This window comes from Notothenia rossii (assembly GCF_949606895.1).
Source record: "Notothenia rossii genome assembly, chromosome: 1".
NCBI lineage: Eukaryota > Metazoa > Chordata > Actinopteri > Perciformes > Nototheniidae > Notothenia > Notothenia rossii.
The window spans coordinates 89261855-89287246 of NC_136912.1; the positions used below are offsets into that span (position 1 = coordinate 89261855).

The 25392-nt window shown below is 41.0% G+C and overlaps 2 protein-coding genes across 10 annotated transcripts in view; one reads left to right on the forward strand and one right to left on the reverse strand.

Moving 5' to 3' along the window:
• Positions 1-9124: 9124 nt before the first annotated feature.
• On the forward strand, positions 9125-15817 carry LOC307013427 (LIM/homeobox protein Lhx8). Of its 5 annotated transcripts, XM_079640828.1 has the most exons (9): positions 9184-9284; positions 9871-9998; positions 10763-10888; positions 11049-11170; positions 11807-12027; positions 12760-12863; positions 13321-13416; positions 14166-14355; positions 15126-15817. In XM_079640828.1, the coding sequence occupies exons 2-9, from the start codon at positions 9930-9932 to the stop codon at positions 15200-15202; spliced, it is 1005 nt and encodes a 334-aa protein (XP_079496954.1). In that variant the 5' UTR covers positions 9184-9284; positions 9871-9929; the 3' UTR covers positions 15203-15817. The 5 variants fall into 5 exon arrangements, with proteins under 5 accessions (XP_079496953.1, XP_079496950.1, XP_079496954.1 ...); XM_079640827.1 differs by lacking the exon at positions 9871-9998 and having other exon boundaries at positions 9125-9284; XM_079640825.1 differs by lacking the exon at positions 15126-15817 and having other exon boundaries at positions 14166-15015.
• An 87-nt stretch (positions 15818-15904) lies between these two features.
• The window catches only part of slc44a5b (solute carrier family 44 member 5b), a 41226-nt gene continuing 31738 nt past the window's right edge, over positions 15905-25392 (reverse strand). For 3 of the 5 annotated variants that reach the window (XM_079640777.1, XM_079640776.1, XM_079640778.1), the window contains 4 exons: positions 25140-25210; positions 20468-20556; positions 20079-20163; positions 18465-19775 (listed from right to left, as the gene is read on the reverse strand). In XM_079640777.1, coding sequence (XP_079496903.1) covers positions 19660-19775; positions 20079-20163; positions 20468-20556; positions 25140-25210 — 361 coding nt within the window. In that variant the 3' untranslated portion in view covers positions 18465-19659. Of the gene's footprint in view, positions 18416-18464; positions 19776-20078; positions 20164-20467; positions 20557-25139; positions 25211-25392 lie in introns of those variants that run through there. The other 2 variants (XM_079640775.1, XM_079640779.1) reach the window with 1 other exon arrangement.

Here is a 25392-nt window from a genome sequence, read left to right on the forward strand (position 1 = left end):
CAGTACAGGTCAGGGGTGGAAGAGGTCAATTCTTGGGTTATGGCTAGAAAGGATCCGTCTAGTGTAAAACTCTCGCGAGAGTTTGCAAGTCACGTGGCTGAATGTTTACGTTCGGAAGGCAGCCTTTCAGTTACGGTCGTTAACATCAGTGGGCCACAGCAAATGATCGTGAGAAGCCAAACTATCTATTAATTATGTCAATGACAGGGAGTGTGATTGTTGAAATAGGGTGTTAGCGGTCTTGCTGTTCAAAGAAGAATGACAACACTGTAGATCACCAACACTATGGTTTATTTTTTATTCACAGGCAAGTCAACGTTGTCGCAGTAAAAGTCCCAAGATAGCTCCTGGTGCAATAAAATGTTCCCTTTCAGTGTTTTACTATTATCCTGCTGCATTAATGTGTATGTTGCATCATGTTACTGCTGTAGATGTGTTTCCGAGAGTTACAACGAGAACGTGACGTCATATTTACACAAGACGGATCCTTTCTAGCCATAACCCAATTCTTGGCTTGCTCTTCCTGTTGTCATCTGAGGTCTTCTCCTATTGGCCGGCGTCGTCGGGGGGCGGGTCCAATGCAATTCCTGCCTTTTTCTGTAGCTAAATTACATCATTCTGGTGTCTTTGGTTATTTAAACATTCCCTGCTACACATTATTCAGTGTCAATAAATGAGTGCTAATCCCAGTGTGCTCAGTGTACAACATCACCTGTCATTTCACCTTGGTTCAAGGTTTGAAATCGTATGATTCCGCCAGATGCTAAATGCTAACCGGAAGTGACACATTTTCAGAATAAAAGTGTCAAGTTAATAGTTAGTAAACTTTCGGTTTTTCAGAATAAAACTGATTTAAATCAAATAGTGTATTGAATTCAAATTACGCTATATCAACATTGATTTTAATTTCTAACAATACTCAAAAAGTAAAAAAAGAAAGAAAGTTTGGTCTTTAACGAGATTCATGTATACTTTTAAAAAAATGTATTACCAATTTATTTTATCTAAATTCCTTATCTTGAGATTACATCTTGAGTACATACAGTCAAATATATATTTTTGAATGAAAAAATGTCATACCAGATATTTTTTCCCCCATTAATTGAAAACGACCACAGTCTAAATACAGCCAAATTGAAGCAGGCAAAACAGTATGATATACTAAGAGACCTGTAATGGCAAGTGACGTGCATAGAAGTGCTGATTAATGCAATCCCAATTGCTTGTGTGTGTGTGTGTGTGTGTGTGTGTGTGTGTGTGTGCGTGTGTGTGTGTGTGTGTGTGTGTGTGTGTGTGTGTGTGTGTGTGTGTATATGTGTGGTGTGTATTGTGTGTGTGCGTGTACGTGCATGTGTGTGTACAGTATGTCTGTGTGTGTGTGATTGTGTGTGTGCATGTGTATATATGTGTGTGTGTGTGTGTGTGAGTCTGTGTGTATGTGTGCGTGTGCGTGTGTGTGCGTGAGTTTGTGAGTGTATGTGCAAATAAAAAATGTATGCATTATTTTTTTGCTTAAACTGACTGAACTCAAATTATATCAAATCCCTCGTCCAGCCTCTGAATTTAAAAAAGTATGAAATGTGATATATTAACCTTAATAGATCTCAGGAAATACACTCAGTTTACCAGAATAGGCCTACCTAAAGCTGCAGGTCCTCTGTGGCCATCTAGTGGAAGTGTTGAGGATTAATTTTACCAGTAAACAGCATCATTTTCACATTTTCTAGAATCTAGACAATACATAAACGTCTTAATGTGAAGCTCATTATATTAACGGATAGCCTACATTAAATAATCAGGAACAGCCTGCATCTGATTATCTAATATGTTTATGATACATACACTGTAAATCAGGTGGGTTTGCTTCTGCTGTCTGTCTGTCTTCTGGTGTCTTACTGCCTTGATGTTGTTTTGAAGTATCACATTAAATCCGACCTAGACTTCGAATTTTCTGGCATAATCTCCTAATTTTTCTAATCAATTGAAGTGTTTGTCAGTACCAGAGAGGACCTGGAGAGGACCAGTGAGAGGAGCCATGCTTCTGTCTCAGTGTGGGACAAAGGTTAAGAGTCTCACCACTCAAGGATGAATGATAAGTTGTCAGGAATATTGTGTCTTTTGGTATACATCCTTTTCAAATGTACAACAGGATATACAGATACTTATGTATATGATATGAATTTAGAGGGCAGTGAGTGGTTTCACAGGAAGACTTGAGTCTGATACTGGAGGTCAAACTAAGGATTTATGCTGTACAGCAGGGGTGGGGAACCTCCGGCCCCCGGGCAGTATACGACCCGCAAGACCATTTGATACGGCCCTCGAGCTCATTTATAAACACACGCAAAAAATTAAAGAAATCTACACCGCAAAATAATTAAACAAGAGTGCCTGTTTTTCCTGGCCAAGGTCAGGGTCCTTGAACACAACACGAGCCTAACGTGTCATCACGTGGTATATGTCTCGTCTGACTGAGGTACAGTTCTGAAGGAGAGCACCAGAACGCCGCTCCGGCACTTCCAAAAATTGCAGTAGCCTACCCATAAGGAGCCGTACACATGCCGCAGTTTTTGCGTGGCTGTGTCTTTAGTTGTAAGCCCAGTGGCGATCTGTTCATCTGTCATACTGATCATACAGTCTATATAACGTTGTTGTTATTAGCATCTGGTTAGCTAGCTATTCTAACGAATATAAGAAGCTTTTTCTCCAACCAGTGAGGTAAAGGCATATCTTTATGTGATCATTATAGTTACAAAAAAAATAAGAGAATAAAGGTAAGGAAAAATAGGTATAAAATACTATATGACAGTAAAGAAAAGTTGTTATTAATAAACAAGAATACAGTTTGAAAGTGGAGTGATTTGTAAAATATCCATAAAGAAAAATAAAATCTGCTTACAGTTCTGTTTCAGAGATGTATCCCTAGATCTCCTCATGTTGCTCTCAAAGTGCACCAGATTGATGCTTTTAACTTCTTCCCGGGGGAGCATGCCCCCGGACCCCCATAGAGGAGGTTAGGTCCCCCCCCACCTTAAATAATGTTCACATGGATAGGAAACTAAATACATTTGCACACATTTTGTGTCCATATCTTTCTGTTTTGGTGGTCATGCCACAACCGTGCACGTGCATGCATATGCGTGTCATGGTAAAATATCTGGATTAAGAGGTTGCTTTTTCTTTGCACAGCATGAAAGAAAGGCCAAATGAATGGGCTGTGATTTGAGTTCTTTTAAGCAGAGGTCAATAATGTGTACCGCCCTCGGAGGATGTTATAAAAATTGAAATGGCCCTTGAGAGGAAAAAAGTTCCCCACCCCTGCTGCACAGGATGAAACAACACAAAATGAAATGCTTGATTGGTTCAAAAGTTTCAGGAGGAACATCATTAAAAACAAGTTATAAGCAAACAGCGAGAGTTATATCATGGAACCATAAAACATGAACAGTGATGCCACTTAAATTACCCCAAATCATCAAACAATACATTCTGTAAACTAAAAAGCGACCGTGTAAAGCAAGACAAATAATTGTTATGCTAGTAATTACAACAGCAACAATAGTAATAATAATAAGATAGAAGGACATTTTATAATATTACCCTAATTCCCAGGAATATGTTTAAAATACAAAATAATATAAGCAAATTAAAAAGGAGATTAAGAGAAGTAATTTTAATGTATAACAATTACTATTTTTATTATTACTTTTATGGGCTATTTTTGCGTTGTGCACCCAGACTAAGGTTTGTTGGTCATTTTTACTCTCCAGCATCTCAGCATCACTATGTTTTCCCCTCGTTCCCCATCAGGACACCTGTGGATGTTTGAGATAAACAGGCGGAGGAAAACAGAGGAAACCTGAAGAGGAGAGTTTGATGGAAAGGGAGAAAATTGTTGAGAAGAGACTGGAAAACAGAAAAGGAAAGATGTGTTCAATTAGAAACTATATAAGTGTGTGTCTTAAAGTTCATCAATGAATCAACGTCTTTGTGTCGTCATAAAGGTTTAAGTTATAAAACATTTTAAGCTTTTTATGCTGAGAAAAGCAGATTAAATGCTTATCACAAGATTAGACATGAGTAATACAATTATACTTCATGTGGATACGTCATGTATATGAGGCATGAACAAATACATCCAGGGGCAAATACAATAAACATCTTTCAACTACTACAAATACTGGTTCTACTACTACTGCTACTACAGATGCTTTTTAAAAATGTGATATTAAATGAGAGCAGGTGGCAGCAGGTTGATGTAACTTTGTGTACTGCCGAGATTCACATAATTTACCTATAGATAACATTAGTACATTATGTTAAAGAAAGTTAATAATATGTTCCTTTTTTTTTTACATGTTCTCAAGTACTGTACTTAAGTATGTTTTTGAAATATTTTTAATGTACTATTTATTTAATTTCATACTAATGTAATCTTCTACTACACTACGTCTCTGAGACAAACATGTTACTCTACCACATGTATTTGATAACATTAGTGTCTTAAATGAATGAACAATACTCGCTGTAATTCAAGAAAATTAACTTTATTGATGTCTTGGGGAAATCCATAAGCTGCCAGGTATAACGTATAAAAGTAAAAACAAAATCTACTTCTTGACAAGCTGCAACAAGTGATGAACAATCTAATGCACCGATATTTATAATTTGATTATAATTGGCTGCTCTGCAGAAGAAGTACTTTATTTTAAGGCAGATTATTTAGAGACTGTTGCAATATTTTTTCTAAGAAAACTGGGCACTTTTCCACTCATTTGTCCGCCTTATTGAAGTAGAGTTTAAAACATAAACTGCATGTCGGTGTCCTTGGGTGTCATGAAAGGTAGTAGAGTATTTCATACACTTTCTTCACTTTTGCTGTAACAATGTAAATCTCCCCTCTGTGGGATGAATAGAGGTATTCTGATTCTAACATGTGCAGATGTGCTCTGCAGCAGCTCTGCCTCACACCAAGCAGCGGACATGAACCCAGATCAGCATTCAGTACCTGTCAGGCAGGTGGAATTCAGACGGATAGACCTCCAATGCTGGCATAAACACAGTAATCAAGGCAGACATTTCCCCACCACTGAACGCCTAATACACAACCTAAGTCTTAAAATAACAATTAGCGTAGAAATGGAGGAGGGGTGATAATAAATTCCATTCAGGAAAGGGTCTTGGCTGTAAGCTGGGAGGTGGTAGGAGATGTCGGGGAGTCATGCGGCTCTGAGATGGGGGGGCAGCAGTTTTTGCAATCAGCGTTAAATAGAGCAGTTTTGTGCCTGTGTGATTGTCAAGTGGGCTATTACTGGTTGATAAGAGCACTTTTTCCTTATGTGGCTCTGATTGGGCTGAGCATGCTGCTCCCTCTCGCATGCTGTCCCAATGCAATCAGGCCCCTCTTTCACTGCACTGCCATTTTTACTGCTGTGATTTCCACCCAATCCCCCGTCGGCCCCCAGCCAACCTAACACCCACCCTCACCCTCCTCCATCGTCCCCAGCCCTCCTCCAGCACCCCGACCTCCCCCTTCAGATTCGATGAGTACCCATTTACAGCAAGGAGAAAAGGTCATGCCAAACTCGTTGTGTCAATTGTAAACCACCCAATTCTGACTGATTTCAATGAAATAAATGAGTAGGTGCAGCCACAGAGAAAGCAAAGGTCCATGTGGAAATAGCAAATTAGCAGATTTCCTCAGAGAAGCACCGGGGCCAAACGCTCTCCGCTACACTCCCACATTCCTTGTTCTTCCTGCATTTGGCTTTGCATGTTTTTCAATGTAACTTTTGCACCAAAAAGTCTTTTATTAAAAGTCAAATATTCCCAGGAATCATCCTTTCCACATGTGAGGTTTGGAGATAATGTGCGAGAGGGATTCTGCTACATAACAAACAGGTGGCTCTTCTTTCTAATTGAATGGCCTTCTATTAATGTTCTTTGTCCAGCACTTGTGTTATGTGCTTTGTTGATACTGTCTTAAGTTCCTATTTTTGGTCTTCAGACTCAACAGCGAAATTATCAAAAACATTTTTTAAATATTGTTTTCTTTTTTCTTGCTTTGTGACCTTTTAAAACCCAACATGTAGAAACCTGCCAACGTTACTTTTGATGAGGGTGAACAAATACAGAAATGACAGTATAACATGAATTGGGGAAATCTTACGCATTACATCATATTAAGGTTTGCCAAATAGTCTTTCATAGAAAAATAAATGTATAGTATTCTACCCGATACCCTGGAAATCCATAAACTGCCAGGTATAACATATCAAAGTAAAAACAAAATCTACTCCTTGACAAGCTGCAACAAGTGATGAACAATCTAATGCACCGATATTTATAATTTGATTATGATTGGTACTTTATTTTAAGGCTGATACTTGTACCTGTAACAGATTATTTAGAGACTGTTGTAATATTTGTTTATGTATTCTACCCGATATTAATATTTCACTGGTGTTCGGAGTGAATTACAAGTAAAGGTCATTTTCTGTAGCAAAAATCTGATATCTGTCAGTTTAAAGAGATGCTTAATGGCAATTCTTATCAGACGAGGGAAAGTCATGAAGTACTAAACTGATGGAACAAAATGAATGATGATTTTAAGGATTTCAAGAACCCTATTAATATTAAGGTTAAGAATGAATCCTTAATATTCAAATATAATTCCTAAAATCATCTCTATGGAACGACTTCGTAAATGTATCACAATGCAACTGTTCGATCTTAGTCGCATCGCTCTCAGACGGCATATCCATAACCCGTCATTGTCATTGTCTCGCATGCCATCACAATCACTGCCTGCCTGTCATACCTTTTAATGGAGTATTAATAGATCATGTTGTGTATACAGCTGCAGCCACACACAGACATAAAACAGCAGAGCATAGCAGAACAAGTTTGAATGATGTTGACAGATAAGATATTGTTGTTGTCTGGTCCACATCAGGCAAAACATTTAGGTAGTGAGCCATGCGATGTGGAAAATTCAAACATGCAACTGTTACACTCAAGTGTATCTGTGGTCATATCAGGTATTCTGCAGATCGTTCAAGACTTTCATGTCTGAGAAAGGATTAGTCATCTTTAAGATAAAACGCTCTCCAGGTATGTATCATTTGTTTTGATATTTCATTCACAGCAACACTGTCTTGCTCGCATGAAATCTCTTTTTTCACCTTTGACCTCTTTGTTTGAACTCATCACAGAGGTCAACAGAAAGCTTTTGTTCCTTTAACTTTTTTGTACCTTTCATTTGTAAGCAGAGTAAGGGATCGAGGGGTAGTGTTTGTCTCACAGGCTGCCTCAGTGAGCTGTCTGCTCCGCTATGTTATGTTTGAGATGCGATATCTGATAAAGAGCATTCATCTCCACTGGGTGGAACAGGACACATGTCGATGGAGGCACGCTAACTCCTTTATCCCTCTGTGATGGTGCGATACGGAGGCCGACTCATGTCGCTGCAGGTCGGACTGTTATCCCATCAAAACAGACCAGGATAGAAAATATCCCTCTGCTGTTTCTGTGTGTGTGTGTGTGTGGTGATGATGGGTGGGATTGCGTGAGCTCCTGGGTTGAATGAGTAAGTGAAAAAGGTAAGCAAGTGTGTGTTTGCTTACAAGTCACCCAAAGCCTTTCTATATGAGACTCCTGTCAGTCCTTGAGAAGTGTCATGCCTTTAACAGACTGCATAGTGTCATCAGTCACTGCTCGAATGTAGATTGACAGTTGACTTGATTTGCATACTGACTTAAAGCAGGTGGGCGGCATCATTTTTCTATCTTGTGATGCAGCTGAAGATGCTAAATCACTTAGAGGGCCGAGAAGCAGAGGTGGAAAGTACTTAAGTACATTTACTCAAGTACACTTAGCCCCTGTATTTATATGACATTGGCTTCACTTCCTCCGTGTTTGGGTTACCACAGACCACACCGAGGTACAATAATAGTAACTGCCAAATAGACCAATATTTTTCATTTGAAAAATTCTTGAAAAATATTTAAAATCTCTTTGCTACAGATTGAGTTTGCATATTTATTTAATTTTTGTTGATTTTACCAAAAATAAAGCATTTTTCTGTTTTATTTATTATGGTATAATGTTTCTCTCTTCCCTAAAATAATAAGAGGGGTTGGACAAAAGTCAGAGGAGTGAGTTGCCAACAGACATTGATTTGTTTTAAGAGGTCACAGACCAGTTCAATTGCTTAAAAGGTGAATTTAGCCACGGTCTCTGTAACTGTATATCATCAATTAAATATATAAAATGTTAGTAGGATGGCGGTCATTCAAAGCAAATTGAGATTCTTGCATTCTTCAACAAACCGACCACATGTTGATCAATGTATCTTACATGGGGGTACTTTTCCTGCGTTTAATGTTGAATAATAACTGAATTAACAAAATGCACTCAAAAGAAAAGGTATTTTTTGCAGAAAGACTTGTTTAAGAGTTTTATATTATTATATGTTATACTACTTGCGTGTAAAGTACTGATAATGTTAAAACTGGTTGTGGTGTGCATATTATATACTGTTGGTCTTTAAAATGCATTATATATTTTTTGATAATCACGCTTTGTATCCTTATTTAAGATCACAATGAAAAAGGGGGTACATGTGTTAAATGTTTCCCCTTAGAAGTAAAGTGCAAGTACCTTAATTAGTGTAGACGTAGCCTACTTGAGTAAATATAAAACAGTGGTATACTTTACCATTGTTACAACTAATTATGCTGCCTGCATGTGGTTAAAGTTAATTCAGGAGGTAGAGGACATTTTAATCAACAATATATGTTACAAGAACGGTTAGTTAGTAATTGCATGGATGACAATTAATGATGTATGTGTGTTCATTATAACCTATACATTGATTTTTACCGTACTTATTTTCTTAATCTCATATATTTTATCTTTATTTCATATAGTTTTGTATTCAATACGACAATAAAATGGAATAAAAAAAGGAGAAACATGATCAATACATATTTATACAGACATTATACTTTTCTTTTCCTCAAAACTCAGATAAAGCCAGACAATGCGTGTATTTCCTGAGGGAGGCGCGGTCACAGAGGACAGGGAAATATGAATTATGATCCGCCCTCTGGAGACAGAGCGACGGAGGAATCCTGGAGGAGAAAGAAAGAATAACAGCACTTTTACTCTGAAACTGGGCACCTTCACTTCTGGAAACAGACATGCGCTGGAAAAGTGAAGTAAAAGTCGAGTGCTGCGTTGTGAGCGAGACTGAAAACGGATCTGTGTTGTCCAACGATGAGGTGAGTTATGCCAATTAAACCCAGCCGGCTGTATTTCCTGTCAGCAGGTCGAGGTGTGAGTCAGTGTATTGCCTATAGATCGTGGAGGGGATTAAATATTAGTCGAAATTGCTTTACCAATTAAATTAAAGTGGGCTTCAGTCTGTCATTTAATCCGGCCTTCCACGCTGACAGCTCAGTATATTCACAATTTGAAGAAATGTCGAAGAAAATTACCCCTCCCCTGAATTCTGCAATTAAAAACTGAAGTAGTTAATGAGACCCCTTCACCTTTTGCTTCACCGTTTGTGGCGAACATAGCCTTTTAATTGCTGTTATTAAAAAAATCAATCCGCCTTTACCCGCTGCTTTTTGTTGTGCTTTTGATTGACACGTGAAATTGGCGTGTTGCGGTGTTTAACCACAGCCAACGAGCCGCGGCTGAATCACAAATGCAAATCTGAAGAACATAATGCACATAGGATAAGCATTAGCTCGAGTGTTGTCTGTTTATGTAAGTAATGACTATCCTTCTCTTTTAAATGTCATTTTGGTAATCGCTGGCGTTGTCATGGTGAAAAGTGAAAGGCATGATATTTATGGGAAGGGGCAGGGGGCATTTCAGGCAGCTGCAGCGGGACAGAGCTGCAGAATCTAACTTCCGTCATGTGTGAAGACTGCAGAGGAGACCAAGAGCTGCTAGGCAAATGCACTGAGGACAGGAGAGACATTATGGTAGGAAATCACTGCTGTAGCTCACACTCGATTTATCTCGAAAAACCGATGGATTTATGACGGATAAAGTTTTAAATACCCCACATTTCGGATCAATTTGGCTAACAAATATACGAATATTTCTCCTCCATGTAAGCAATTTTCGAATTAGCGTCTAAAAAAGAGCTAACTTTTTTTTGTTAGTTTATGTGGTCTAGTTAATAAAAACAATTCACTTTGACTTTGTAAATGATTACGGCTGCTAATTTTATTCCGTCACTATTTTTGCACACTTGTAGAATCTTTTGTTTGTATTTAGTTGTCGGTCGATCTATAGTTTATTCTGTTATTTTCCATTGTGTATTCTTTAGATACTTTATATACATCTTATTAATGTGGATATGTATATTTGACTGTGAATGTTATTTTAATGTTATTATATTTTTAAGTAATGTGCAATGCCTTGACATGCTGCTGTGAAAATACAATTTGGGATCATTAAATTATATATCTAATCTAACATAATCCTAACCATCTAATCTACATTTTAATTTTCTCTAGGGTTTAAATATATTGACACAAGAAAAAACAAGTTTAATTCATAGGCTACAGTAGAGCAAGTACAACTAGGATGAGAGCATAGTTATTATTATAATGATTATTTTTGTTTGCAGTGTTTTATGGTTATTGGCAGTAATCGGGTGCTCTGAGTTGTAACATGTTGCGCAGTCTGCTGCAGGCTGGATGCGCTGCTGTGCGTCAGACTAACCGCATGTGATCCGCAGGGCGCGCCGGTGGAGGTTTTGGATGAGGACGCGTCGACGCTGCAGGCCATGGCATCGGCACCTCTGCTGGGGAGAGCTGTGTGCGCGAGCTGCAACGAGGAGATTGTGGATAAATATTTATTAAAGGTAAAACAACTTTTTTGCGCACTGTTTTCCATTTAACTTTAGATTTTCTTTCTTGTTTCCGTTTGGATATGTGTGTGTGTTTTAGAACTCACGCTGGTGTTCATGCGTGCAAACGACGGGCCTGATTGATTTATGCCAATTTCTCCTGTCCATGCTGTAGGTTAACGACTTGTGCTGGCATGTGCGCTGTCTCTCGTGCAGCGTGTGCCAAACTTCACTTGGCAGCCACACGAGCTGCTACATCAAAGAAAAAGAAGTGTTCTGTAAACTAGATTACTTCAGGTACGTGCATCCACTTTTATCCAGCGGCTCAAAATCGAAGCTACGAAGTGGCTATATAATGACGTCACGTTATTATTATATTGCCAAGGAATATAAAATCAATAATATTAATAATAACATTATGTCTATATACGTCATACTGCTTTGACTTGATATGTATTTGATAAATATTCCAATATTCTGCCGGTTTATTGTACAGCAAAAAAAATGAACTCTTCATTATTACATATTTAAGATATAGATCAAGAATAATTGTATTAATATTACACCATTGTGTAAAATTATTCGTTACATATACAAAAGAAGGAGACTCAAGACTAAATCTGAGTCACTTCTTTATTAATTAAATATAACGGGGCCTATTTATCTCAACATTTCACCAAGGCAGTCAGTTTTCCACATTTGTCCAGGCTAAATAATAGAATAATTCTGCTGGATAATGCCATTTTTTAAAATTCTCTTCCTAAAAAATATCTGTAACATAAATGTAAGTAAAATAATCGTAATCATCATACTTTAAATGCTAAAAACACTGCGGTGTTGAAGCAGTTAAATGCACTCAGGCCGCTCCTGTATTTTACTGAGGGTTTACCGTGCTCACCCTAACCCGTGCTCACCCAACCCCCCCCCCGGCAGAAGATACGGGACATGGTGCGCGTGCTGCGGCCGGAACATCCACTCCACAGACTGGGTCCGGCGGGCCAAGGGGAACGTATACCACTTGGCCTGCTTCGCCTGCTTCTCCTGCAAGAGGCAGCTGTCCACCGGGGAGGAGTTCGCTCTGGTGGAGGAGAAGGTGCTCTGCAGGGTGCACTACGACTGCATGCTGGACAACCTGAAGCGGGCCGTGGAGAAGGGTGAGCCGGCCGGGGGGAGGGGGGAGACTCGGTCCTTATCCTGTTTTCTACGTTATGTCTATAATACATCTAGAGGCATTAGTATTAAAGTCCAAGACGTTACTTTATTTTGTCAGTTTTTCTGTTATTGTGAAAAACCTTGTCCTTATCACAGAAGTATTTTATTATTGAAAAAAATATCAGTCATTTATTTTCCTCTAAACCACTAAAAAAGAAGACTGAATATGTATTTTTTTTTAGATATACTAACAAAAAGTATATGTGATTGAATGAAAAAAAGCATCATTTTAGCCTCCAACAACTTCATGTCCCAAGAATATTTATTTAAATGGCAGTGATTGGTTATAGTTTTTAATGACTTGGTTTTTAATATTGTTATTGCATGCTGCTCTTTTTATTCAACAACTTCAACTGTATTATAATTCCATAAATGATCAGTTTATTTTTCTAAATGCTTTTTTATGTTGAACAGCTTCCAAAGACATTTACTGCATGATCACATCCCTTAGTTAAGTGTGTCTTGTTTCATGATACTTTGTAAAAGAAAAACCTACCTTTTGATTAAATCAACTAACCGATTAGTCATCAAAATGTTGTGTAGGTTGACTTCATTTCTTTACTAAAGGTCTGCTCTAATTAAAATAGCCTACTTAGAAATAATTTAAAGGAAATATATATTTCAGCTACATTTTTGAAGATGTTTTAATATGAGATGTGCTCTTATTATTGCAGGAAGCATTGTAAACATGGAAGGGGCTGTGCCCACCGAGCAGGAGATCAACCAGCCCAAACCCTCCAAGAGAGCGCGCACCAGCTTCACCGCCGACCAGCTGCAGGTTAACCTCCATCCTCACTTTTCACAGATAAACAATGATTATGCAATTCTGCTGGGAAAACACTGAATAATATATTATTTGATGAGCCCACGAATACATTCACCTAATCTCAAATTTGTGTAATCAAAATGTTGCTCCAGAGGATTAAACAAAAATAGTTATAATGTACATTTCAATAAACTATATGTATTTTTCTTTCTTTACAATACTAAATGATATAAAGTATTATGTTGTATCCAGGCAACTATAAATCAATGTCAACCCTAATATTAAAGTATTTTTTATTCTCGTTATTCTGTAGAATTGTATTTTTGTCTATAACATGATTTGTGAACTGTAGTGACAAACCAAATGTGGCTCAAATCTCGCACAGCTCTTAAATATTAATTTCCTCACACTCCAACGAAGCTAATCTGTGTGTTATTGACGTGTTTCTGTTTTACCTGTGAACATGCAGGTGATGCAGGGCCAGTTTGCTCAGGACAACAATCCAGACGCTCAGACGCTGCAGAAGCTGGCGGAGCAGACGGGTCTCAGCCGGAGAGTCATACAGGTCAGTGAGGAGCGTGAGGGGGGGGGGGGGGGGGTTGTTAAAACATTAAGGAAAACCAAAATAAAAACAATTATTCTAATTATTTTAATGTAAAGCATGTTTCAAAAACTATATTCTGCTGCAGTTTAATAAAAAAAACAGCACATTTTATTCAGAAATTGATCATATATTTTTAAATGTGAATCAACAAAGTCTTGACATGAGGCTGAACAAATAACTATGTTTGACCTTCTGACATGTTGTGCAGAAGAACAATACAGCATACAATAATGAGTAAGAATACCTTAAATGTACACTTTGAAACAATAAGTGAATACATATTTTTAGTTATTTTCTATTTCTGGCACAAGGTTTATCATATATGCAATAATCAGAACATTAACTATTTTTCAATTGTGTTATTTATATAAAAAATAAGGTAAACAAGTAAGTGTGTTCAAATAAGGTGTATCATTAAATAATGTAATCGATACAGGGTTACTCAGCCTCACACAGCTTCAGATCAATGGCTGTGAGACTTTAAACTCACTTTGAATGCTAGTAAAAGTTGATAGACATATGGTTTTACTCACCAGGTGCAGCTCCTCCACTGTCTGAGATCTCTTGGCAGCGAGCTAAAGTCCTGCAGTTTACAAGCTTACAGAATGACTCAGTGTGTCTTTTGGTTTATGTGTTTTGTGTGAACGGTAGATTGTTTGATGGTTTGTTTTTATGATCCTACAAAAAGCGTTTGTCCCGTTAACTAACAGGTCTGGTTCCAGAACTGCCGAGCCCGCCACAAGAAGCACGTGAGCCCCAACCACAGCTCCAGCAACCCCATGTCCTCGCTGCAGTCCAGCCGCCTCTCGCAGCCCACCCCCACCCCCGAGGAGCTGCAGTACACAGCCTACGGGGGCCCGGAGGGGTCAATGCTCTCTGCACTACACTCCTTCATAGACAGTGAGCACCAGCCTTTTCATGACATTAACACGGTGTACTGTGGTTCACTGCTGACTATAAAGAACTACATGTCAAATTCATATTTTAATATTTGAAATATTATATTGATCTGGTTTATCTTAAAACAGGAGTTTATCTGACAAGAGGCACTTAAAAAGGTTTCCCAAATTGTGGTTACGTATCCCTCCAGCCAAAGACAAATATCAGCTTAGTTAATTTGATAATGATTTGATGTTATATTTAAAAATCTAGTCCAAAGAAAAAAGTAAAGAATAGGATCTTTTTTGAAAATGTCAGGATATAAGATGATCATTGAAAAATAAATACAGTTCAAATATTTTTTAAAGGAACTTTCTTCAAATGGCATTTGTGAATAAAGAGAATTGTGCAACATCTGAATTGGGAGGATGAATATAAAACATAACAACAATGGTCATACATAATTGACTACGTACACAGGTCACAGTAACCATCGCTGCTCATGAAATTAAATGAAACCAGAGGTTCCTGAATTGATTTCAATCCACAGTTGCCGTTTCATTAAATATCACATTGTCATTTTGAGTATTTTTATGGAAAGTCATAACAAGTAATCAGGACTTATTTTATTTTTGAGGTGAATCATATACAATCTTCAATCAAACTTTAGAACAAAGACAAGAGAGGCTTACTGATGACGCTGAAGCTTTTTACTAATGTCTTAATATATAATATAAAGATCTATTTATATATAATTTATAATGACTGCAGTGCTCTCTGTGTGCCCGCAGTACACTCCCCTCCATCAATGTTTCAACCGCTGCTGCCAGCCCACGCCATGACCTCCCTGCCTGTGTCTCACGCCTGAGACACACACACACACACACACACACACACACACACACACACACACACACACACACACACACACACACACACACACACACACACACACACACACACACACACACACACACACACACACACACACACACACACACACACACACACACACACACACACACACACACACACACACACACACACACACACACACACACACACACACACACACACACACACACACACACTTCAGGTCTCCATGGTAAATATAGCTTATTTTAAGGGAACCATAAAAACGTGTTTTCCTTGAACAGCCAGTGATTTCTTAAATGTCAACATTCTTTGAAAACTTATTTCACTGTTAAGCACAATATGGTTGACTATAATTTATTTGTACTGTATAATGTGGAAATGAAAAGGTTTCTGTGTACCTCAGTGGATTGTGGCAGATGATATGACATCATCAAATCATCTGTTTGTGTAGTTGGTGACAGTTTGACCGGGCTACTCTAAGTGGAAGCCACCCGACCCAAAATGTCAAATCGTTATGAAGGTTGTACAGTTGTGTTTGAATATTGCAATTAATTTATTCATTGTATGTGAAGTCTGTTTTTGAAAATAAACGTCTAATTTTACAAAACCGGGACTAATTAAGAAAACATCATTTTCTGATCCAGTGACATCTGACATGTTGGATGTGCATATTAAGAGAATAGAGTCTAGTAAATGCATAGTAGAAATACTATTTATTGATAAAAACAGAAACATTTATATTTGAATGTAATATAATCTGTTAAAAAAAACACATGCAACCGTAACGTTATAAATAAATATAAAACAGAGGCACTTATACTGTCAGCTTTGTGCACAATAAATAACACCATTTGGAGTATTGACAGGTTTGAGCACTGCATCTTCAGAGTTTGACTTTTAAGAGTTTGCGGTTAGAAAAGTGACGCACGTAATGAGGAGAGGAGCTGCACTTGTGTCTACTTGTTGACTGTGGTTGACCAAAATAATCACATTTTCAAACATGGAAGGGGGGAGGGGGGGAAATATAAAAGCAGCTTTTACTTCTGTTATCAGATCTCAGGTATCCACCCTCATGGGAATGAAACCCGGCCTGTTGCATGATGTAAAGATCCACAATTCAACTGGAGGAATACAAGTTGTTCAGTATGAAAAGGAATAGAGACAGACGTTATATGGCACACTGAGCACCACAGGCATCGTTTCTTTCCTTTCAGATACTGAAGCACAGTTGTTTTGGTTTCACTGAATTGTTACATTGTACGTGTCCCAGCGTGTTCAGCTAAACGGCGGCACAGGGTGTGTGAGCCTGGCGCTGCTGTCACTCTGAGGCACCATGAGAGCAGGTTTCCACATTTGTCTCATCTCAAAGATCTAAAAGGCGAGCATCACATTAAATGACACATTAATGTAGAGAACCTCCCCCTAAGTTGGATGTGTTTGAAACTGCCAAAAGCTGTGTCACTTGTGTATTTCAGTCACAACCTGGTGATACCCAAACCTGCCAATAACTCATTTAACATACAACATATTCAAGCTTTACTTAGAATCTTATCAAAACAGACTGTATCTTCCTCATTACTGGCGCACCAGTGTTACAAACAGTCATGCAAACTGACCTGACATCAGCATGCTTCTAATGCCAGACATGTGCTTATACTTCAGAAAGCAGCCAATGTAAAATATAGGGCAAGTTGTCTTTTAAAACCATCTTTAAAAAAATAAGAAGTTCTGCCTGACTACTGCCTCAATTGAACTCTAATACTATTTGAGGTAAGCTCCAATTTGGACCAACCCGTAGAAACAAAAGGATTCAACACTGTACAATGACGTTCATAACTCCATCATGAAATGTTGGTATTATGTTTTGTTCTATAATCAAGGGGATACTCTCCCTAGATCTTTTTTGATGGAAGCAAAGTTTGAAGCTTCTTGCTTCATCAGAGAAGTGGGTTCAACTGCAGGGTTATGTTCTATGCTGTTGAAAATTAGTAATATTGGTGTGTGCCTTGTGAGTATGACACTTTTTAAAGCATTTTTTAAGAGGGACTCTTTAAGACGAGACAATGTTGGTGGCGTCCCACAAATAGACGCCTATAATAGATAAGTTAAACATCTAAGAACACGTGTAAGGTTCTGCATTCTAGGCTAGTCTGACACAAGATGCAGCCGAGAAAAACCTCTGACTTTTTTGAAGGTATGTAACATGCTTCCAAACCTCCAAACACAGAATATCCTTCTACTTCACCTTTTATTCCTACATCCAACTGCTGCTGAGTATCACTCTCTCTCTGACAACACGTTCTTTTATGAATGTCAGGAAAGCATCTTAAAATAAAATTAATGTAGCTGCAAGATGCAATTAGATAATCAATGTGGCAATTCTACAAAAAAGGCCCTTAAAGCGTGAAGCACTTTGAAATGCTCTGCCATTATGTCCTTGACAGTTAAAGATGAAAACAATGGACACTTAACTTAATATGATTCTCAATGTGAGACAAATTGAGGTAAAAAAAACATGTGATAACACAATACATAGACGAGGTGACGTTTAACCATTTCATGGAAAAACTAGTTCAATCACCAGCACATTAACAACAACAACAGTATACATAACACACGTTAGTGAGTGGCGCCATCCAGTGGTGGGAACCGGCAACTACAAGAGTTATAAGAACAAAAACTGCTGATGTTTAGCACAATCTCAATAAAGAAAGAAATCACTCATTCCAATAGGAACTTATGTGAAGTATGACTGTGGCTGTAACAAACACACCCATATATCTGTTAAAACTATTAAATACAAAATATGAATATTTACAAGAACTTGGTGTTGCTTGTACACCGCTGAATATAAAAACAACAAACTGACTTTTGAAGTTAAATATCAAAAAACATTACGCATCATATTTTAGGAGCATGTGATTGGATGTAATTATTAAAGTTGCAACATTTTGTAAATTAGAGTGTACGGCTGCAACTTGTGAACACTTAAAATTATATTTGGCAACGTCTTTATTGCCACATGGGCTTGTACCATGCTTTGGCAAATGAACTTGAGCTTTTCTCCTTCCCCCACCTTTGACTTTTCTCTACTTCATTCTCTCGGCGGGCGTCTCTACGTTGTTCTTCTTGAGGATTTTCTTCAGGGATTTGGTCATGTAGTAGGGCCGGAGAGGAGAGCCGTCGTGCGCCTCCAGATCCCACACTAGGAGGCAGCAGTAGCAAAATGTTAAAAACTGCAATGGAAATGGCACTGGACAATACTTAAACCATTTATTTTTATTCAAAAAAATGTATTCACATTTTCATTGATAAAAAAAATTCTTCTATACAAAAAAACCACTGAATAACCTCCAGATAGATGCGTGTATTATACTTAGTATTAAAAACAGCAATACATCTGAACCATACCAATAAAAAAGTTACCAAAAATGGCTTTGACATCCTTTTATAAACTGTATCGCAAAAGGTTCCTTGTGTTAGGTCTATAACCACAGAATAAGAGGAACATTTTTTTTCTCCAACTAGGCACATGAACTAGTGGCTGCATTCAAACGCTTCCTGAAAACTGTCAGGTTTTGTTCAAATACATTTTTTTTAAACCATGAATGTCTTTTGAAGTCTTGACCTCCCACACAGTCTCCGTCTTGTTTACAGTACATCTATGAGCATAATGGAAACTTGGAAATGATTGCAACCTTTTTCTTAAATGGTGTAAAATAACCTGTTTTTCCTAGTGCAGAATTATACACCATTTTTGGATCTGTGCATTTGTGATATATAAATACGGTGGAACAAAGCAATCTATAAAATCAATGGTAAACATCCACAGCCAGCAACATAATCATGCTTGACAGAAGAAATAAAACACATGGTTCTTTTCCCATATGTGAAAGTGCATACAAAACATGATTTTACACTAGAGGACCAAAGTGCGACAAGAGGGTGTCCCATAACTCCACCACGTTGTCATGGTGAAGCCTTATGCCATAGTCTATCAGGTGCATCTGTACATCTAGCTCCTATCGTCTCTATAGACAACATCTAGGTCCTTATGTTCGTTTGGGGGGGAAATGTTCGTATTTGATTTATATCGGCCTATGCGTTAGTCCTGCGAGTTAACATGTACCCTCTCAGTAAGGCAGAGGTCAGCAGAGAATACAGAGAAGAAAAAGAAAATAGGCGTGGCAGAAAAAAAGGCAAGTATCTGAGTTGGCTCGAGAGACGAAGTAAACTGGTCTTCTTTAGTCCGCCGTGCCTTTTCTGGGTGGAACTGAAGCGAAAGCATGTCCTTTCATGTCCAAGCCATCCCTGACCAGGCTGGGATGCATCCAGTTTTGATGTTTAGCCCTACAGTACTTGCTCTCAAACGTCCAGACCCCCACACATACAGAAGATATGGAGAAGTGAGTGAGAGTCAGCAGTTTAGTAAAAATGGCCGCACATCGCTCAAGAGGCAGCGCATGATTTGGAACCCTCCTCTCCTTTGCGCAGGATCTTGTGCAGGCCAGGAGACATGTAGTAGGGCCTGAAGGAAGAACCATCATTCCTCTCCAGGTCTTCACCTGAGACCAGGTCCCAGCACGGGAGAGGAGGAGGAGCAGGAAGAGCAGACAGTGACAGACAGACAGAAAAAGCAAAGCAAAGACTTAGTAGAGAGAAATAATTGAAAAGAGCATGCAAGAATTAGAACTGAATGAGCAAGAATCAGTATCAGTTGTTATAAGAGCCAGTTTTAAAGAGGGAAAGAGTTGCATTCAGCTGCTGACAGGCTACTTGACATTTAACCATCATAGCAGCGCTTATTTCATGTAGTCATATTCCCGCACTATGTCATGCAAAGCTCTGAACAAAAACAGTATACTTACAAAAGCACAGGAACAACGTGTCCACGCACATGGCATAGACATTAAAAAATCCATGCGCAATCATGTAGGATCCAAATATCACCGTCTGAAAAGATCATACGGTCGTAGTCAGTATGCTACGTTGTCAACATTGTTATGCAATTCTGTTTTATAAGGCATTCCAACAAACACCAGGAACATCAGGATAATATGGACCACTGAGTCATAAATATTTTAACAAAAGCAAATACCCTGTGCAATAACGCAATCTGAACTAAATGAATAAAATGAATATAAATGCAGTCTAGCAAGTTTAAAACTCAGTGAACATCGATCTTTGCCACACATCAGTGAAATATATCAGTTGTTATTGCTGGTATGATTACTCATTAAAACATTCAATTCCTTACCACAAGGGGGACCCAGTAGTAATTTAGGGATGGCACCTCCTCTTGAATGACTGGTATTTTACGTGTGAAGAAGAAAAATGCAAGAACACCTGCAAAAAAAACATTGGAGTCTATTGTCTTGTCAAATCTTTAAAGTGATACTTAACAAATATTTTAACAACAAACATAAACATTTAAGGGATTTTAGACTAATTGTCCAAGACGCTTGCAGCAGCACAAATACCTCTAATAGGGGAAATATTAAGGGCCTACAAACACACATATTTGTTCTGGAACAATCAGATCACTAAATCTGGACATAGACGAGTGGTATAATATAACTAGGATTCATGTTGATTCATGTTTAAATTATTGTTTCATAATTTAAATTGAATTTAAGGCCTTCTTAAATTGAATGTCAGAGATTTGCTTATTTTCACTGACCGGCAGACGACCTGTGCAACTGTCAATTTCAACTTATAATGACACAAACTGAACAGAAATAGAGTACGGCAGATATAAACAGCTGGCTGCGTGCAGCTTCACGACTAATCCAGTCGGAGCCGCGGGCTTAGTCGTTCTCCAGGAGCTGTGGCCGGCTGCACAGAAACTTCGATCGGACAGGTTGGTGTCGGCTTGGTCGGTGGTGGCAGTGTTTCCGCTCCCTCTCCCAGCTAAGTTGTCCTGATTACTGTCTTGTTTGCTATTTGGCTTGAACTTTTTGGTGACGGCAGCGTTTCCGCTCCCTCTTCCTGGAGTTGCCCTTGTTGTGCTCTTTTGCAAACTTTTTCTGACCGTGGCGTTGTGCCAAGCAATCATTAGCATTTTGAGTTTCCGGCTTAGCTGCATTTTCTTGTTTAGCTAGTTAGCAGTAGCGTGGCTCAGCCTAAATGTGTCCTGCCTGAGCAGCCACTTGGCTGACGCTGGGATATGCACCGGAGTTACCCGTGCTGTTTTTTCTTTAGAAGCCAGCTTTCTGGTCTTAGCTTTGTGTTTTCGTAATTAACTCAACCAGAGAAGGCAGTGTTCTCGCCCCCGCTCCTGGTGGACGAGTTGCTTGATTATAGCAGCAGCCGCCTGGCTAAGCTGTCTTGTTAAGCTTCTTTATTTAATCCAGCTAGGTGAAGGCAGTGCTCTCGCTCCCGCTCCCTCTGCTGGTAACGTGGGTGTAGGGCATTTAAGATAAGATGAACCTTTATTAATCCCCGAGGGGAAATTCAGTTGTACAAAGCAGCAACAGGGTAAGTGTGAAAAAACGGGACAGCAAAGATTCACACATTTACATCCCTCTTTGTGTTCGGCGAGTAGGAGCAGGGCTCTACTCTTTCCGTTCAGCAGGTAACTGGTGAAGGCTGTGTTCTCGCACCCGCTCACGGTTACGCTGCATCTGGCATTCGTTCTTAACTCAACCAGTGAAGGCAGTGTTCTCGCCCCCGCTCCTGGTAGACGTGAGATGGTACAGGTACAGAATGGCTCATTCATGTAGCGCCTGTATGGCTTCTCTTGAGCCCGAGGACGGCCATGACCGCTGCCCCTCTTGCCTTGGCCTCGAGCATCTGAGGGAGGGTCTCACGTAGAGCGCCTGCATGAACTGTAGCTTCATGCCTCGGGCGCTCAGAGTGGCTAGAGTCGCAGAGGTGGAGCGTCTGGCAGCAGCCAACGGACACCTCTCCTTGTCACAACCTCATCCAGCTCAGTCTGGCCGTTCCCGGCAACTTGATGTAGTGATGACTATGGGTTCACCCCCCAGGTGGTAGAGGACTAGAAACAAGCTGTCCTCTAAGGTGGATCGGTTAGCTGCCATCATGGAGCAGACTAAATCGCTCCTCTTGGCCCTTCAGCCAGGGGCCGGTGTGGGGGCTACTAGCTTGCAGCCTGGCCCTCCTTCGGTTGCCGCACCTCTGCTTGAGGATGCCATGTCGCTAGCGGCTTTGGCTAAACCTCTTCAATGAAGGGTCACTCCCGAGGAGGCTTCCCACTCCTCTGCTCAGAGCTCTCAGCAGGGCATGGAGGATGCCTCCATGGCGGCCATTATTCGTGTGGCCCTGGCACATTTGCAGCTTCAGGTTCCGCAAGCCGACTCGGCTCAGGCTAGCGCCTTCTTCAGGCATAACCCTGCCCCTGTCACTCTCACTGTTCTTCCTTCAGAGGACTACCTGAAGGAGCTCCATGCATGCTGGAGAAACACCAGGGACCTCTACCACTCTGCTGCCATGCAGGATCCGGCGAGGGTGGGACTGGGTTGCTTGCCATCCATTGAGCCTGCCATCGCCTCCCCGGTTCTGGCTCCTGATGAGGCTCCAAGGCCTGATGCCAGGTGCCCTCGGCCTCAGTGCAGGGTCACAGACGAGCTGCTCTGTAAGGCCTACGAAACAGCGGCACGCATGGGTCGTAATGGGAATTCCCTCTCCCATCTGATGCTGGCTGTCTCCACCTCTCCGCAGCATGCTCTGGCTGAGCCTTCTTTGTTGGGCCTCAGTAATGCATCACTGCAAGCCTTTGCCCTAATGTCTAGGGAATTGGGACGAGTTATGTCCTTATAGGTGCAGACTCGTCGCCAGGTTTGGCCTGCTCCGTAGTGTGCCAGTCGAGCCAGGGGAGCTGTTTGGGGCAGCTGCCCTGGAGGCACTGGAGCATGCTGCCCAAGCTAGGCGGACCAGGCAGCAGCTCTCGGGTCTTCATAGGTCTTTGCCCACTCCCAGCAGGCCCAGGGGCCCCTCTAGCAGCCACACTCAGCCACCAGCTTACAGTGGTGGTCTGCAGAGGTCCCCGCCTTCTAGGCAGCCTCTAGCCTCAGAGCCTTACCTTATCAGGGGGTTCCGGAGGCCAGGGGGCTAGGCCCAGACGTCTCGGGGCCAGTCGTCGGCTGCTTTTCCAGCAGCAGCCCAGTTACTGGGCTGTCTGTACTTCCGACCCTCAGGTGGTTTCCACCTTAACCCAGGGGTACGAACTGCAGTTCCGGGCCCTAGCCTTCGGCCGGGTGAAAATGACAGTTGCCAGCGATCCGGCGAAAGCCTTAGCTCTGTCCCAAGAGTTGTCCGTCCTCTTGGCCAAGGGCGCAATCAAGCCAGTAGACCCTCTGCTTCAGTCCGAGGGGTTCTAGTCGGCGTACTTTCTTGTGAGCAAGAAAGTCGGTGGATTCCGTCCAGTCTTGGACCTCAGAGGAATCAACAGATTCCTGAAGGTGCTGCCCTTCCATATGCTAACCACAGCAGACACCCTTCGTGTTGTCGCACAGGGGGAGTGGTTCGCAACCGTGGACTTGAGGGATGCCTACTTCCATGTGCGAAATGCATCCCACCACCAGAAGTTCTTGAGGTTTGCCTTTCAAGGCAGACACTATAAGTTCCGGGTGCTTCCCTTTGGTCTCTCCCTCTCTCCAAGGGTATTCACCAGGGCCATGGCGGCAGCTTTCGCACCCCTGCAGGCGCAGGGCGTGAAGGTCCTGCTACGGCCTGTATACGGCTGTCAGAGCAGCTCTTCGTTTGCCATGGCGGCACTAGGAAGGGTCGTGCTCTCTTTAAACAGCGGCTGTCCCACTGGGTTGTCGATGCCATCTCACATGCCTATGGGGCCAGTGGCCGCCCCCTGCCATCAGGGCTGAGATGCCACTCTACAAGGAGCATCTCAACATCTCGGGCTGCCCTGAGAGAATGTTGATAATTTGAGAGAAGATCGAGAGTTTTTATTGCTTGAAATAACGAAAAGGAAAAAGGACAAGGACATCCCGCTGTTGGAGGGGCAAAGGAGTCTGGTGGGATTATTTTCGGAGTATTGATGATCGTTTCCCCGACATCGGCGGTGCCTGCTACAGGACTACACAGAACATGTGCGATTTGGACGCGATGAGCGGTGCTAGTGGAGCACGCGCGTGAGCTGCGGGCACCAGAGCCTCGCAGCGGCGAAACTGAGGCTCCGTGGTAAACTGTGGTAACATGAAGAGCCGTTTGGGAGCCGAAACAGCCGGCGCTTTAAGAGAGCCGAGCCAAATGATCCGGCTCACTAACGTAAAAAGACAGTATCTATAAGCAGGGGTGCACATAACTGGTACGCAGGTACGCATGCGCGGCAACAATCTGAAATGCGTACCGTCACTTGTGTCACAAAGCGCATTTGCGTACCGATGTATATGTGAAGCTTTTCCAGAAGGCGGTTAGATCATCGGACGACGGAGTTGGTCTCCGTGTGCACAGACAGGGCTGCTGTTAACGTCGGCCTGTACAGCAGCACTGCGCTAAAACAGCTGATCACAACGTTCACACGCTCTGTGGTCACGAAGCTCTGCACTCTACTACTACTCTACCACCTTCCCCCCCCCCCCCCCCGTTGATATTCGCGATACAGGGGGCTTCATCATACTCCACTAGCACCCCCACCCGCTGATATTCGCGATACAGAGGGCTTCATGGGAACTTTGAGGGGAGCCGGAAGTTGGAGTACCAAACACTGACTCCAGGTACTCATCTGAGTACATCACTGAGAAAGTTGTGTGCACCCCTGTCTATAAGGGACGGCTCAAGTCAAAATTCAAGCAACCCCCCCCCCCCCCCCCCGGGGTGGACGCCCTCTCAGCCCTGGTCTGACAAAAACACTGCTTGCGGTCATCCAGGACTCATAGAACCATAGTTACAGACGTAACTATCGATATCTCACTGTCTGTCACTTCACAAACTGCAGGTGACATGCAACTCACCAACACTTCCTGAAATAAGCAGTTTTCCCAAGAAAAGCAGAAAGTCTGTCACCTTGTCCAGGACAGCCACCCTGCAGAGGACACAGAGAGAACAAAGTGTTGGAGAGACAGACACAAGGAAAAAGACAAGTTAATGTTATGCACAGACACGTCGAGTGCACCCAAAATAACAACATGATAAGTAGGGTAATTAGGAATAATGTGCAGCTGCTCGAAACACGGATTACTTGATTGTTTCACTAACTTACATAAA

Bases quoted from the DNA above. Each gene is read 5' to 3' on its own strand.
- LOC307013427 (XM_079640824.1), top strand. From the start codon at position 9,204: ATGCGCTGGAAAAGTGAAGTAAAAGTCGAGTGCTGCGTTGTGAGCGAG. The intron at 9,285-10,762 runs GTGAGTTATGCC...TGTGATCCGCAG, and splicing joins CTGTGTTGTCCAACGATGAG to GGCGCGCCGGTGGAGGTTTT. The intron at 10,889-11,048 runs GTAAAACAACTT...TCCATGCTGTAG, and splicing joins TGGATAAATATTTATTAAAG to GTTAACGACTTGTGCTGGCA.